Genomic DNA, 20,987 nt, shown 5'->3' with positions numbered 1-20,987 from the left:
ATGAGGGCTGGTTTGTTGCGGGACGAGCTGTAGTTATTATTGGTACCATTTTGGGGTACATGTGACTTTTTGATCACCTTTTATTCTATTTTTTGGGAGGCCAAGTGACCAAAAAACTGCAATTCGGGCATAGTTTTTTTTTTTTTTTTTATACAGCGTTCACCACGCGTTATAAATTACATGTTACCTTTATTCTGCGGGTCGGTCTGATTCCGCCGATTCATAATTTATAGAACTTTTTTATGTTTTACAACTTTTTGCACAATAAAATAACTTTTGTAAAAAGAATGTATTTTTTCTGTCGCCAAGTTGTGAGAACCAGAACGTTTAATTTTTTTGTCACCGGAGCTGTATCAGGGCTTGTTTTTTGCGGGACGAGCTATAGTTTTTATAGGAACCATTTTTGGATACGTGTGACTTTTTGATCACTTTTTATTCCTATATTTATAGGGCAAAATGACCAAAAAACAAACTCTGGTAACGTTTTTTTACGCTGTTCACCGCGTGCAATAAATAATATAATATTTTGATACCTCCGGTCGTTACGGTCGTGGCGATACCAAATACATATGGTTTATTATTTTTTTTCAATAATAAAGGACTTGATAAGTGTAAAGCGGGGATTGTGTTTTATTTGATTACTTGAAACTTTTATTGTTTTCAAACTTTTATTTTTTTACACTTTTTTATACTTTTTTTACACTTTTTCTCAAGTCCCACTAGGGGACTTGAAGGTCCAGCTGTCAGATTTATTTTTTTCTAATACATTGCACTACCTACGTAGTGCAATGTATTAGATCTGTCAGTTATTCACTGACAGCAAGCCGATTAGGCTTCGCCTCCGGGCAGGGCCTAATCGGCTTCCGTAATGGCAGAGCAGGAGACCATTGTGTCTCCTGTTGCCATAGCAGCAGTCGCCAGTCCCGATTGCCTGTCAGGGCTGGCGATCTGCTAGTAACCGCTACGATGCAGCAATCGCTTTCGATTGCTGCATCGAAGGGGTTAATGGCAGGGATCGGAGCTAGCTCCGTTTCCTGCCGTTACAGGTGGATGCCCGCTGCAACATACAGCAGACTTCCACCGCTGATGACGCCGCAGCAGCTCCTGAGCCGGTGCCATACATTTGGCGTATGGATACGGCAATTTGCGGGAGGTCGTAGCTTACTCATACGGCAAATGTCGGGAAGGGGTTAATAGCCTTGGGGACTACGAGGATTTATATGGTTTCCGGATGCCTGAAAGGTGTGAAGATGATGAATTCTGATCCTCTGCGTGCCTCACAATAGTAATTAACCCCATCATGTACCTCAGTCATAATGGACAACATTGGGTTAATGTGTGAGGTACATGACGGGGTTCATTACTATTAATGTGCGGCACGCGGAGGATCAGAATTAATCATCATCCTCATCATCATCATCATCATCATCATCACACCTCATCCTCATAATCATCATCATCCTCATCCTCACACCTCATCATCACACCTCATCCTCCTCATCATCCTCATCATCATCATCCTCATCCTCATCCTCATCATCATCATCCTCATCATCCTCATCCTCATCATCACACCTCATGTTAACAAGCGAAAGAAAAGTTTGTGTTCTTTTTTTCCAGCACACACGTCACACACGCGTCACACACACACGCGCGTCACACACACACACGCGCGTCACACACACGCGCGTCACACACGCGCGTCACACACACACGCGTCACACACACACACACGCGTCACACACACACACACACACGCGTCACACACACACGTGTCACACACACACACGTCACACACACACACATCACACACACACACACACACACGTCACACACACACACACACGTCACACACACACACACACGTCACACACACGTCACACACACACACACGCGTTACACACACACGCGTCACACACACACACGTCACTCACGTCACACACACACACGCGTCACACACACACACGCGTCACACACACGTCACACACACACACACACGTGTCACACACGCGTCACACACACACACGCGTCACACACACACACGCGTCACACACACACACGCGTCACACACACACACGCGTCACACACACACACGCGTCACACACACACACGCGTCACACACACACACGCGTCACTCACATCACACACACACGCGACACACACACACACGCGACACACACACACGCGACACACACACACACGCGACACACACACACGCGACACACACACGCGTCACACACACACACGCGTCACACACACACGCGTCACACACACACACACACGTCACACACACACACACACACACACACACACGCGTCACTCACATCACACACACACGTGACACACACACACGCGACACACACACACGCGTCACACACACACGCGTCACACACACACGCGTCACACACACGCGTCACACACACACGCGTCACACACACGCGTCACACACACGCGTCACACACACACGCGTCACACACACACACACACGTCACACACACACACACACACACACACACACACACACGCGTCACTCACATCACACACACACGCGACACACACACACGCGTCACACACACACGCGTCACACACACACGCGTCACACACACGCGTCACACACACGCGTCACACACACGCGTCACACACACGCGTCACACACACGCGTCACACACACACGTCACACACACACGTCACACACACACGTCACACACACACGTCACACACACGTGCGCCGGTCATTACAGAACGTGCCGATATTTTATGTATCGAGACTTCATGTTTATAGTAAATAATGCGAGTGTTAAATTTATGTTTATTTCACAGACATACATCTATATACTGATAGCACACAGGCATATATCTATATACTGATAGTACACAGGCATATATCTATATACTGATAGTACACAGGCATATATCTATATACTGATAGCACACAGGCATATATCTATATACTGATAGCACACAGGCATATATCTATATACTGATAGTACACAGGCATATATCTATATACTGATAGTACACAGGCATATATCTATACACTGATAGCACACAGGCATATATCTATATACTGATAGTACACAGGCATATATCTATATACTGATATCACACAGGCATATATCTATATACTGATAGTACACAGGCATATATCTATATACTGATAGTACACAGGCATATATCTATATACTGATAGTACACAGGCATATATCTATATACTGATAGTACACAGGCATATATCTATATACTGATAGTACACAGGCATATATCTATATACTGATAGCACACAGGCATATATCTATATACTGATAGTACACAGGCATATATCTATATACTGATAGTACACAGGCATATATCTATATACTGATAGCACACAGGCATATATCTATATACTGATAGTACACAGGCATATATCTATATACTGATAGTACACAGGCATACATCTATATACTGATAGTACACAGGCATATATCTATATACTGATAGCACACAGGCATATATCTATATACTGATAGCACACAGGCATATATCTATATACTGATAGCACACAGGCATATATCTATATACTGATAGCACACAGGCATATATCTATACACTGATAGCACACAGGCATATATCTATATACTGATAGCACACAGGCATATATCTATACACTGATAGTACGCAGGCATATATCTATATACTGATAGCACACAGGCATATATCTATATACTGATAGTACACAGGCATACATCTATATACTGATAGTACACAGGCATATATCTATATACTGATAGCACACAGGCATATATCTATATACTGATAGCACACAGGCATATATCTATATACTGATAGCACACAGGCATATATCTATATACTGATAGTACACAGGCATATATCTATATACTGATAGTACACAGGCATATATCTATATACTGATAGTACACAGGCATATATCTATATACTGATAGCACACAGGCATATATCTATATACTGATAGTACACAGGCATATATCTATATACTGATAGTACACAGGCATATATCTATATACTGATAGCACACAGGCCTATATCTATATACTGATAGCACACAGGCATATATCTATATACTGATAGCACACAGGCATATATCTATATACTGATAGTACACAGGCATATATCTATATACTGATAGCACACAGGCATATATCTATATACTGATAGCACACAGGCATATATCTATATACTGATAGCACACAGGCATATATCTATATACTGATAGCACACAGGCATATATCTATATACTGATAGTACACAGGCATATATCTATATACTGATAGTACACAGGCATATATCTATATACTGATAGTACACAGGCATAAATCTATATACTGATAGCACACAGGCATATAGCTATATACTGATAGCACACAGGCATATATCTATATACTGATAGCACACAGGCATATATCTATATACTGATAGTACACAGGCATATATCTATATACTGATAGCACACAGGCATACATCTATATACTGATAGCACACAGGCATATATCTATATACTGATAGTACACAGGCATATATCTATATACTGATAGTACACAGGCATATATCTATATACTGATAGCACACAGGCATATATCTATATACTGATAGTAGACAGGCATATATCTATATACTGATATCACACAGGCATATATCTATATACTGATAGCACACAGGCATACATCTATATACTGATAGTATACAGGCATATATCTATATACTGATAGCACACAGGCATGTATCTATATACCGATAGTACACAGGCATATATCTATATACTGATAGTACACAGGCATATATCTATATACTGATAGCACACAGGCATATATCTATATACTGATAGTACACAGGCATATATCTATATACTGATAGCACACAGGCATATATCTATACACTGATAGTACACAGGCATATATCTATATACTGATAGCACACAGGCATATATCTATATACTGATAGCACACAGGCATATATCTATATACTGATAGTACACAGGCATATATCTATATACTGATAGTAGACAGGCATATATCTATATACTGATATCACACAGGCATATATCTATATACTGATAGCACACAGGCATACATCTATATACTGATAGTATACAGGCATATATCTATATACTGATAGCACACAGGCATGTATCTATATACCGATAGTACACAGGCATATATCTATATACTGATAGTACACAGGCATATATCTATATACTGATAGCACACAGGCATATATCTATATACTGATAGTACACAGGCATATATCTATATACTGATAGCACACGGGCATATATCTATATACTGATAGCACACAGGCATATATCTATATACTGATAGTACACAGGCATATATCTATATACTGATAGCACACAGGCATATATCTATATACTGATAGTACACAGGCATATATCTATATACTGATAGTAGACAGGCATATATCTATATACTGATATCACACAGGCATATATCTATATACTGATAGCACACAGGCATACATCTATATACTGATAGTATACAGGCATATATCTATATACTGATAGCACACAGGCATGTATCTATATACCGATAGTACACAGGCATACATCTATATACTGATACTACACAGCCATATATCTATATACCGATAGTACACAGGCATATATCTATATACTGATAGCACACAGGCATATATCTATATACTGATAGTACACAGGCATATATCTATATACTGATAGTACACAGGCATATATCTATATACTGATAGCACACAGGCATATATCTATATACTGATAGCACACAGGCATATATCTATACACTGATAGTACACAGGCCTATATCTATATACTGATAGCACACAGGCATATATCTATATACTGATAGTACACAGGCATATATCTATACACTGATAGTACACAGGCATATATCTATACACTGATAGCACACAGGCATATATCTATATACTGATAGTACACAGGCATATATCTATATACTGATAGTATACAGGCATATATCTATATACTGATAGTACACAGGCATATATCTATATACTGATAGTAGACAGGCATATATCTATATACTGATAGCACACAGGCATACATCTATATACTGATAGCACACAGGCATATATCTATATACTGATAGTACACAGGCATATATCTATATACTGATAGTACACAGGCATATATCTATATACTGATAGCACACAGGCATATATCTATATACTGATAGCACACAGGCATATATCTATATACTGATAGCACACAGGCACATATCTATATACTGATAGTACACAGGCACATATCTATATACTGATGGCACACAGGCATATATCTATATACTGATAGCACACAGGCATATATCTATATACTGATAGCACACAGGCATATATCTATATACTGATAGCACACAGGCATATATCTATACACTGATGGTACACAGGCATATATCTATATACTGATAGTACACAGGCATATATCTATATACTGATAGCACACAGGCATATATCTATATACTGATAGCACACAGGCATATATACTGATAGTACACAGGCATATATCTATATACTGATAGCACACAGGCATATATCTATATACTGATAGTACACAGGCATATATCTATATACTGATAGCACACAGGCATATATCTATATACTGATAGCACACAGGCATATATACTGATAGTACACAGGCATATATCTATATACTGATAGTACACAGGCATATATCTATATACTGATAGTACACAGGCATAAATCTATATACTGATAGTACACAGGCATATATCTATATACTGATAGCACACAGGCATATATCTATATACTGATAGTACACAGGCATATATCTATATACTGATAGTACACAGGCATATATCTATATACTGATAGCACACAGGCCTATATCTATATACTGATAGCACACAGGCATATATCTATATACTGATAGCACACAGGCATATATCTATATACTGATAGTACACAGGCATATATCTATATACTGATAGCACACAGGCATATATCTATATACTGATAGCACACAGGCATATATCTATATACTGATAGCACACAGGCATATATCTATATACTGATAGCACACAGGCATATATCTATATACTGATAGTACACAGGCATATATCTATATACTGATAGTACACAGGCATATATCTATATACTGATAGTACACAGGCATAAATCTATATACTGATAGCACACAGGCATATAGCTATATACTGATAGCACACAGGCATATATCTATATACTGATAGCACACAGGCATATATCTATATACTGATAGTACACAGGCATATATCTATATACTGATAGCACACAGGCATACATCTATATACTGATAGCACACAGGCATATATCTATATACTGATAGTACACAGGCATATATCTATATACTGATAGTACACAGGCATATATCTATATACTGATAGCACACAGGCATATATCTATATACTGATAGTAGACAGGCATATATCTATATACTGATATCACACAGGCATATATCTATATACTGATAGCACACAGGCATACATCTATATACTGATAGTATACAGGCATATATCTATATACTGATAGCACACAGGCATGTATCTATATACCGATAGTACACAGGCATATATCTATATACTGATAGTACACAGGCATATATCTATATACTGATAGCACACAGGCATATATCTATATACTGATAGTACACAGGCATATATCTATATACTGATAGCACACAGGCATATATCTATACACTGATAGTACACAGGCATATATCTATATACTGATAGCACACAGGCATATATCTATATACTGATAGCACACAGGCATATATCTATATACTGATAGTACACAGGCATATATCTATATACTGATAGTAGACAGGCATATATCTATATACTGATATCACACAGGCATATATCTATATACTGATAGCACACAGGCATACATCTATATACTGATAGTATACAGGCATATATCTATATACTGATAGCACACAGGCATGTATCTATATACCGATAGTACACAGGCATATATCTATATACTGATAGTACACAGGCATATATCTATATACTGATAGCACACAGGCATATATCTATATACTGATAGTACACAGGCATATATCTATATACTGATAGCACACGGGCATATATCTATATACTGATAGCACACAGGCATATATCTATATACTGATAGTACACAGGCATATATCTATATACTGATAGCACACAGGCATATATCTATATACTGATAGTACACAGGCATATATCTATATACTGATAGTAGACAGGCATATATCTATATACTGATATCACACAGGCATATATCTATATACTGATAGCACACAGGCATACATCTATATACTGATAGTATACAGGCATATATCTATATACTGATAGCACACAGGCATGTATCTATATACCGATAGTACACAGGCATACATCTATATACTGATACTACACAGCCATATATCTATATACCGATAGTACACAGGCATATATCTATATACTGATAGCACACAGGCATATATCTATATACTGATAGTACACAGGCATATATCTATATACTGATAGCACACAGGCATATATCTATACACTGATAGTACACAGGCATATATCTATATACTGATAGCACACAGGCATATATCTATATACTGATAGCACACAGGCATATATCTATATACTGATAGCACACAGGCATATATCTATATACTGATAGCACACAGGCATATATCTATATACTGATAGTACACAGGCATATATCTATATACTGATAGCACACAGGCATATATCTATATACTGATAGCACACAGGCATATATCTATATACTGATAGCACACAGGCATATATCTATATACTGATAGCACACAGGCATATATCTATATACTGATAGTACACAGGCATATATCTATATACTGATAGTACACAGGCACATATCTATATACTGATAGTACACAGGCATATATCTATATACTGATAGCACACAGGCATATATCTATATACTGATAGCACACAGGCATATATCTATATACTGATAGCACACAGGCATATATCTATATACTGATAGCACACAGGCATATATCTATATACTGATAGTACAGAGGCATATATCTATATACTGATAGCACACAGGCCTATATCTATATACTGATAGTACACAGGCATATATCTATATACTGATAATACACAGGCATATATCTATATACTGATAGCACACAGGCATATATCTATATACTGATAGTACACAGGCATATATCTATATACTGATAGTACACAGGCATATATCTATATACTGATAGTACACAGGCATATATCTATATACTGATAATACACAGGCATATATCTATATACTGATAGCACACAGGCATATATCTATATACTGATAGCACACAGGCATATATCTATATACTGATAGCACACAGGCATATATCTATATACTGATAGCACACAGGCATATATCTATATACTGATAGCACACAGGCATATATCTATATACTGATAGCACACAGGCATATATCTATATACTGATAGCACACAGGCATATATCTATATACTGATAGCACACAGGCATATATCTATATACTGATAGCACACAGGCATGTATCTATATACTGATAGCACACAGGCATATATCTATATACTGATAGTACACAGGCATATATCTATATACTGATAGCACACAGGCATATATCTATATACTGATAGTACACAGGCACATATCTATATACTGATAGTACACAGGCACATATCTATATACTGATAGCACACAGGCATATATCTATACACTGATAGTACACAGGCATATATCTATATACTGATAGTACACAGGCACATATCTATATACTGATAGTACACAGGCACATATCTATATACTGATAATACACAGGCATATATCTATATACTGATAGTACACAGGCATATATCTATATACTGATAGTACACAGGCACATATCTATATACTGATAGCACACAGGCATATATCTATATACTGATAGCACACAGGCATATATCTATATACTGATAGCACACAGGCATACATCTATATACTGATAGTACACAGGCATATATCTATATACTGATAGTACACAGGCATATATCTATACACTGATGGTACACAGGCATATATCTATATACTGATAGTACACAGGCATATATCTATATACTGATGGCACACAGGCATATATCTATATACTGATAGTACACAGGCATACATCTATATACTGATAGCACACAGGCATACATCTATATACTGATAGTACACAGGCATATATCTATATACTGATAGTACACAGGCATATATCTATACACTGATGGTACACAGGCATATATCTATATACTGATAGTACACAGGCATATATCTATATACTGATAGTACACAGGCATATATCTATACACTGATGGTACACAGGCATATATCTATATACTGATAGCACACAGGCATGTATCTATATACTGATAGCACACAGGCATATATCTATATACTGATAGTACACAGGCATATATCTATATACTGATAGCACACAGGCATATATCTATATACTGATAGCACACAGGCATATATCTATACACTGATAGTACACAGGCATATATCTATATACTGATAGCACACAGGCATATATCTATATACTGATAGCACACAGGCATATATCTATATACTGATAGCACACAGGCATACATCTATATACTGATAGTACACAGGCATACATCTATATACTGATAGCACACAGGCATATATCTATATACTGATAGTACACAGGCATACATCTATATACTGATAGTACACATGCATATATCTATATACTGATAGCACACAGGCATATATACTGATAGCACACAGGCATATATCTATATACTGATAGTACACAGGCATATATCTATATACTGATAGTACACAGGCATATATCTATATACTGATAGCACACAGGCATATATCTATATACTGATAGTACACATGCATATATCTATATACTGATAGTACACAGGCATATATCTATATACTGATAGTACACAGGCATATATCTATATACTGATAGCACACAGGCATATATCTATATACTGATAGCACACAGGCATATATCTATATACTGATAGTACACAGGCATACATCTATACACTGATAGTACACAGGCATATATCTATATACGGATAGTACACAGGCATATATACTGATAGCACACAGGCATATATCTATATACGGATAGTACACAGGCATATATACTGATAGCACACAGGCATATATCTATATACTGATAGCACACAGGCATATATCTATATACTGATAGCACACAGGCATATATCTATATACTGATAGTACACAGGCATATATCTATATACTGATAGTACACAGGCACATATCTATATACTGATAGTACACATGCATATATCTATATACTGATAGTACACAGGCATATATCTATATACTGATAGCACACAGGCATGTATCTATATACTGATAGCACGCAGGCATATATCTATATACTGATAATACACAGGCATATATCTATACACTGATGGTACACAGGCATATATCTATATACTGATAATACACAGACATAGATCTATATACGGATAGTACACAGGCATGTATCTATATACTGATAGCACACAGGCATATATCTATATACTGATAGCACACAGGCATATATCTATACACTGATAGTACACAGGCATATATCTATATACTGATAGTACACAGGCATATATCTATATACTGATAGTACACAGGCATATATCTATATACTGATAGTACACAGGCATATATCTATATACTGATAGTACACAGGCATATATCTATATACTGATAGTACACAGGCATATATCTATATACTGATAGCACACAGGCATATATCTATATACTGATAGTACACAGGCATATATCTATATACTGATAGCACACAGGCATATATCTATATACTGATAATACACAGACATAGATCTATATACGGATAGTACACAGGCATATATCTATATACTGATAGTACACAGGCATATATCTATATACTGATAGTACACAGGCATATATCTATATACTGATAGTACACAGGCATATATCTATATACTGATAGTACACAGGCCTATATCTATATACTGATAGTACACAGGCATATATCTATATACTGATAGTACACAGGCATATATCTATATACTGATAGCACACAGGCATATATCTATATACTGATAGTACACAGGCATATATCTATACACTGATAGTACACAGGCATATATCTATATACTGATAGTATACAGGCATATATCTATATACTGATAGTACACAGGCATATATCTATATACTGATAGCACACAGGCATATATCTATATACTGATAGCACACAGGCATATATCTATATACTGATAGTACACAGGCATATATCTATACACTGATAGCACACAGGCATATATCTATATACTGATAGTACACAGGCATGTATCTACATACTGATAGTACACAGGCATATATCTATACACTGATAGTACACAGGCATATATCTATACACTGATAGCACACAGGCATATATCTATATACTGATAGCACACAGGCATATATCTATATACTGATAGTACACAGGCATATATCTATACACTGATAGTACACAGGCATATATCTATATACTGATAGCACACAGGCATATATCTATATACTGATAGCACACAGGCATATATCTATACACTGATAGTACACAGGCCTATATCTATATACTGATAGCACACAGGCATATATCTATATACTGATAGTACACAGGCATATATCTATACACTGATAGTACACAGGCATATATCTATACACTGATAGCACACAGGCATATATCTATATACTGATAGTACACAGGCATATATCTATATACTGATAGTATACAGGCATATATCTATATACTGATAGTACACAGGCATATATCTATATACTGATAGTAGACAGGCATATATCTATATACTGATAGTACACAGGCATATATCTATATACTGATAGTACACAGGCATATATCTATATACTGATAGCACACAGGCATATATCTATATACTGATGGCACACAGGCATATATCTATATACTGATAGCACACAGGCATATATCTATATACTGATAGCACACAGGCATATATCTATATACTGATAGCACACAGGCATATATCTATACACTGATGGTACACAGGCATATATCTATATACTGATAGTACACAGGCATATATCTATATACTGATAGCACACAGGCATATATCTATATACTGATAGCACACAGGCATATATACTGATAGTACACAGGCATATATCTATATACTGATAGCACACAGGCATATATCTATATACTGATAGTACACAGGCATATATCTATATACTGATAGTACACAGGCATATATCTATATACTGATAGTACACAGGCATATATCTATATACTGATAGTACACAGGCATATATCTATATACTGATAGCACACAGGCATATATCTATATACTGATAGCACACAGGCATATATACTGATAGTACACAGGCATATATCTATATACTGATAGCACACAGGCATATATCTATATACTGATAGCACACAGGCATATATCTATACACTGATGGTACACAGGCATATATCTATATACTGATAGTACACAGGCATATATCTATATACTGATAGCACACAGGCATATATCTATATACTGATAGCACACAGGCATATATACTGATAGTACACAGGCATATATCTATATACTGATAGCACACAGGCATATATCTATATACTGATAGTACACAGGCATATATCTATATACTGATAGTACACAGGCATATATCTATATACTGATAGTACACAGGCATATATCTATATACTGATAGTACACAGGCATATATCTATATACTGATAGCACACAGGCATATATCTATATACTGATAGCACACAGGCATATATACTGATAGTACACAGGCATATATCTATATACTGATAGTACACAGGCATATATCTATATACTGATAGCACACAGGCATATATACTGATAGTACACAGGCATATATCTATATACGGATAGTACACAGGCATATATCTATATACTGATAGCACACAGGCATATATCTATATACTGATAGCACACAGGCATATATCTATATACTGATAGCACACAGGCACATATCTATATACTGATAGTACACAGGCACATATCTATATACTGATAGCACACAGGCATATATCTATATACTGATAGCACACAGGCATATATCTATATACTGATAGCACACAGGCATATATCTATATACTGATAATACACAGACATAGATCTATATACGGATAGTACACAGGCATATATCTATATACTGATAGCACACAGGCATATATCTATATACTGATAGTACACAGGCACATATCTATATACTGATAGTACACAGGCATACATCTATATACTGATAGTACACAGGCATATATCTATATACTGATAGTACACAGGCATATATCTATACACTGATAGTACACAGGCATATATCTATATACTGATAGTACACAGGCATATATCTATATACTGATAGTACACATGCATATATCTATATACTGATAGTACACAGGCATATATCTATATACTGATAGCACGCAGGCATATATCTATATACTGATAGCACACAGGCATATATCTATACACTGATAGTACACAGGCATATATCTATATACTGATAGTACACAGGCATACATCTATATACTGATAGTACACAGGCATATATCTATATACTGATAGTACACAGGCATATATCTATACACTGATAGTACACAGGCATATATCTATACACTGATAGCACACAGGCATATATCTATATACGGATAGTACACAGGCATATATCTATATACTGATAGTACACAGGCATATATCTATATACTGATAGCACACAGGCATATATCTATATACTGATAGTACACAGGCATATATCTATATACTGATAGCACACAGGCATATATCTATATACTGATAGTACACAGGCATATATCTATATACTGATAGCACACAGGCATATATCTATATACTGATAGTACACAGGCATATATCTATATACTGATAGCACACAGGCATATATACTGATAGCACACAGGCATATATCTATATACTGATAGTACACAGGCATATATCTATATACTGATAGCACACAGGCATATATACTGATAGCACACAGGCATATATCTATATACTGATAGTACACAGGCATATATCTATATACTGATAGTACACAGGCATGTATCTATATACTGATAGCACGCAGGCATATATCTATATACTGATAGTACACAGGCATATATCTATATACTGATAGCACACAGGCATACATCTATATACTGATAGTACACAGGCATATATCTATATACTGATAGCACACAGGCATATATCTATATACTGATAGTACACAGGCATATATCTATATACTGATAGCACACAGGCATATATCTATATACTGATAGCACACAGGCATATATCTATATACTGATAGTACACAGGCATATATCTATATACTGATAGTACACAGGCATATATCTATATACTGATAGTACACAGGCATATATCTATATACTGATAGCACACAGGCATGTATCTATATACTGATAGTACACAGGCATATATCTATATACTGATAGCACGCAGGCATATATCTATATACTGATAGTACACAGGCATATATCTATATACTGATAGTACACAGGCATATATCTATATACTGATAGTACACAGGCATATATCTATATACTGATAGCACACAGGCATATATCTATATACTGATAGCACACAGGCATATATCTATATACTGATAGTACACAGGCATATATCTATATACTGATAGTACACAGGCATATATCTATATACTGATAGTACACAGGCATACATCTATATACTGATAGCACACAGGCATATATCTATATACTGATAGCACACAGGCATATATCTATATACTGATAGCACACAGGCATATATCTATATACTGATAGCACACAGGCATATATCTATATACTGATAGTACACAGGCATATATCTATATACTGATAGTACACAGGCATACATCTATATACTGATAGAACACAGGCATATATCTATATACTGATAGTACACAGGCATATATCTATATACTGATAGCACACAGGCATATATACTGATAGCACACAGGCATATATCTATATACTGATAGCACACAGGCATATATCTATATACTGATAACACACAGGCATATATCTATATACTGATAGTACACAGGCATATATCTATATACTGATAGTACACAGGCATATATCTATATACTGATAGCACACAGGCATATATACTGATAGCACACAGGCATATATCTATATACTGATAGCACACAGGCATATATCTATATACTGATAGCACACAGGCATATATCTATATACTGATAGTACACAGGCATATATCTATATACTGATAGCACACAGGCATATATACTGATAGCACACAGGCATATATCTATATACTGATAGCACACAGGCATATATCTATATACTGATAACACACAGGCATATATCTATATACTGATAGTACACAGGCATATATCTATATACTGATAGTACACAGGCATATATCTATATACTGATAGCACACAGGCATATATACTGATAGCACACAGGCATATATCTATATACTGATAGCACACAGGCATATATCTATATACTGATAGCACACAGGCATATATCTATACACTGATAGTACACAGGCATACATCTATATACTGATAATACACAGGCATACATCTATATACTGATAGTACACAGGCATATATCTATATACTGATAGCACGCAGGCATATATCTATATACTGATAATACACAGGCATATATCTATATACTGATAGCACACAGGCATATATCTATACACTGATAATACACAGACATATATCTATATACTGATAGTACACAGGCATATATCTATATACTGATAGTACACAGGCATATATCTATATACTGATAGCACACAGGCATATATACTGATAGCACACAGGCATATATCTATATACTGATAGCACACAGGCATATATCTATATACTGATAGCACACAGGCATATATCTATATACTGATAGTACACAGGCATATATCTATATACTGATAGCACACAGGCATATATACTGATAGCACACAGGCATATATCTATATACTGATAGCACACAGGCATATATCTATATACTGATAACACACAGGCATATATCTATATACTGATAGTACACAGGCATATATCTATATACTGATAGTACACAGGCATATATCTATATACTGATAGCACACAGGCATATATACTGATAGCACACAGGCATATATCTATATACTGATAGCACACAGGCATATATCTATATACTGATAGCACACAGGCATATATCTATACACTGATAGTACACAGGCATACATCTATATACTGATAATACACAGGCATACATCTATATACTGATAGTACACAGGCATATATCTATATACTGATAGCACGCAGGCATATATCTATATACTGATAATACACAGGCATATATCTATATACTGATAGCACACAGGCATATATCTATACACTGATAATACACAGACATATATCTATATACTGATAGTACACAGGCATATATCTATATACTGATAGCACACAGGCATATATCTATATACTGATAGCACACAGGCATATATCTATATACTGATAGCACACAGGCATATATCTATACACTGATAGTACACAGGCATATATCTATATACTGATAGCACGCAGGCATATATCTATATACTGATAATACACAGGCATATATCTATATACTGATAGCACACAGGCATATATCTATACACTGATAATACACAGACATATATCTATATACTGATAGTACACAGGCATATATCTATATACTGATAGCACACAGGCATATATCTATATACTGATAGCACACAGGCATATATCTATATACTGATAGCACACAGGCATATATCTATATACTGATAGTACACAGGCATATATCTATATACTGATAGCACACAGGCATATATCTATACACTGATAGCACACAGGCATAGATCTATATACGGATAGTACACAGGCATGTATCTATATACTGATAGCACACAGGCATATATCTATATACTGATAGTACACAGGCATATATCTATATACTGATAGCACACAGGCATATATCTATATACTGATAGTACACAGGCATATATCTATATACTGATAGCACGCAGGCATATATCTATATACTGATAGTACACAGGCATATATCTATATACTGATAGCACACAGGCATATATCTATATACTGATAGTACACAGGCATATATCTATATACTGATAGTACACAGGCATACATCTATATACTGATAGTACACAGGCATATATCTATATACTGATAGTACACAGGCATATATCTATATACTGATAGTACACAGGCATATATCTATATACTGATAGCACACAGGCATATATCTATATACTGATAGTACACAGGCAGTTGTTCGGACATACCTCAGTATTCCCTAACAGGAAATATGGTCAGAAGCCCTGGCCTGTCTGCCCATATATGGTATGTCCCGTAATACAGCCATTGCCCGCTCCTGACAACAAGTGTGCGCATGCGGTCAGTATGAGATGATGCGGCCGGCGCTGCGCTAATGAAGACAGAACATGGGGGTGTATTGCAGTGATCCCACAATGTTCTCCGTCTTCAGCGCCAGCGCTCATTAGTGCAGCGCGGGCAGCATCACATCATGATGACCGCGCGCGCGCGCACACACACACTGGTCAGGTGCCCCAATCGGACTACATTCATGTGTTACAATACTAACCTGGGCGGCCGCACAACGAAGTATGGAAATACATGAATTAACAGTATTAAACCGTTTCAGGGTGCACGACATCTTCAAACTTTCGACGCATCGCACAACCCTAGTAACAAGCAATGGATCAGGCGCACGAATAGCCAACCACAGGTACTAGAACAAGAGTGCTGGACTCTGGACGGGACCCAACACTCTGGAACCTGTTGGTGCTCGGAAAGAGGCTTATATAGGCGGTCAAGTGAAATCATGTGACACAAGAGGGTAGCTCCTCAAGCTGACCACTAGAGGGAGCTCTGGCATGTATAACTGTACACTGACCACTAGAGGGAGCTACATGTAGCACTGCACGCCAGCCATTGACGGGAGAGGTGGAGAGTCTGCCCAGGATCTAGGACCATCGGGCACGGTAGGTAGGCACGTGGCACCGTCTGCTTCCCATCTAGATGGAGAGACCGGCAGCGTCTGGTCTGTAGTACGCATGTGCACCATTTTTATAATATAATTATTATTTGGCGTTTGGGCAGAGGTGCAGACAGAACGATGGACGGGGCGCTCACTCACCACAGTATCACCTTCTCATTAATGTCCTCTCTGCGTGGGAAAGGCGAACAGACGACATGGCGCTCAATGTCTTCTGGCCACATAGACGAATCAGGAACATCGGTCCCCACTGGAGAACCAGCCCAGCAGGGTAACGAATCCACGTCCACGAAACAAGAGCGGGCGCCCAGAGGATCCATGGGGCAGCAAAGGTGAGGCCCGGCATCCAGCCAGTCACGCTATTCCTAAATATAGAGGAAACCACTGAAAGCCACTGGGAGGGAGAACGGTCCCAAATTACAGAAATACAGGTCACCGGGTGTCAGAGGAAGAGGGAGTAACATGGGGAGCACTGCGTGTCAGAGGAAGAGGGAGTAACATGGGGAGCACTGCGTGTCAGAGGAAGAGTGAGTAACATGAGGGAGCACCGGGTGTCAGAGGATAAAGGAGTAACATGGGGAGCACCGGGTGTCAGAGGAAGAGGGAGTAACATGGGGAGCACCGGGTGTCAGAGGATAAAGGAGTAACATGGGGAGCACCGGGTGTCAGAGGAAGAGGGAGTAACATGGGGAGCACTGCCTGTCAGAGGAGAAGGGAGTAACATGGGGAGCAGTGCGTGTCAGAGGAAGAGGGAGTAACATGTTGGAGCACCGGGTGTCAGAGGATAAGGGAGTAACATGGGGAGCACCGGGTGTCAGAGGAGAAGGGAGTAACATGGGGAGCACCGGGTGTCAGAGGAAGAGGGAGTAACATGTTGGAGCATCGGGTGTCAGAGGATAAGGGAGTAACATGGGGAGCACCGGGTGTCAGAGGAAGAGGGAGTAACATGTTGGAGCACCGGGTGTCAGAGGATAAGGGAGTAACATGGGGAGCACCGGGTATCAGAGGAGAAGGGAGTAACATGGGGAGCACCGGGTATCAGAGGAGAAGGGAGTAACATGGGGAGCACCGGGTGCCAGAGGAAGAGGGAGTAACATGGGGAGCACCGGGTGCCAGAGGAAGAGGGAGTAACATGGGGAGCACTGCGTGTCAGAGGAGAAGGGAGTAACATGGGGAGCACTGCGTGTCAGAGGAGAAGGGAGTAACATGGGGAGCACTGCGTGTCAGATGAAGAGGGAGTAACATGAGGGAGCACTGCGTGTCAGAGGAGCAGGGAGTAACATGGGGAGCACTGCGTGTCAGAGGAGAAGGGAGTAACATGGGGAGCACCGGGTGCCAGAGGAAGAGGGAGTAACATGGGGAGCACTGCGTGTCAGAGGAGAAGGGAGTAACATGGGGAGCAGTGCGTGTCAGAGGAAGAGGGAGTAACATGTTGGAGCACCGGGTGTCAGAGGATAAGGGAGTAACATGGGGAGCACCGGGTGTCAGAGGAGAAGGGAGTAACATGGGGAGCACCGGGTGTCAGAGGATAAAGGAGTAACATGGGGAGAACCGGGTGTCAGAGGAAGAGGGAGTAACATGGGGAGCACCGGGTGTCAGAGGATAAGGGAGTAACATGGGGAGCACCGGGTGTCAGAGGAAGAGGGAGTAACATGTTGGAGCACCGGGTGTCAGAGGATAAGGGAGTAACATGGGGAGCACCGGGTGTCAGAGGAAGAGGGAGTAACATGGGGAGCACCGGGTGTCAGAGGATAAAGGAGTAACATGGGGAGCACCGGGTGTCAGAGGGAGTAACATGGGGAGCACTGCCTGTCAGAGGAGAAGGGAGTAACATGGGGAG

General features: G+C 38.0%; 1 protein-coding gene across 1 annotated transcript in view; it reads right to left on the bottom strand.

Moving 5' to 3' along the window:
• The window catches only part of GDAP2 (ganglioside induced differentiation associated protein 2), a 90,338-nt gene extending 70,830 nt beyond the window's left edge, over nucleotides 1–19,508 (bottom strand). Inside the window, exon 1 of the mRNA XM_075849263.1 lies at nucleotides 19,289–19,508. Coding sequence (XP_075705378.1) covers nucleotides 19,289–19,467 — 179 coding nt within the window. The 5' untranslated portion in view covers nucleotides 19,468–19,508. The remainder of the gene's footprint in view (nucleotides 1–19,288) is intronic.
• Nucleotides 19,509–20,987: the final 1,479 nt, after the last annotated feature.

This window comes from Rhinoderma darwinii, unplaced genomic scaffold (genome assembly GCF_050947455.1).
Source record: "Rhinoderma darwinii isolate aRhiDar2 unplaced genomic scaffold, aRhiDar2.hap1 Scaffold_722, whole genome shotgun sequence".
Taxonomy (NCBI): domain Eukaryota; kingdom Metazoa; phylum Chordata; class Amphibia; order Anura; family Rhinodermatidae; genus Rhinoderma; species Rhinoderma darwinii.
Note: the sequence above shows the minus strand (reverse complement) of the source record. Positions and strands in the feature narration are given on the sequence as shown.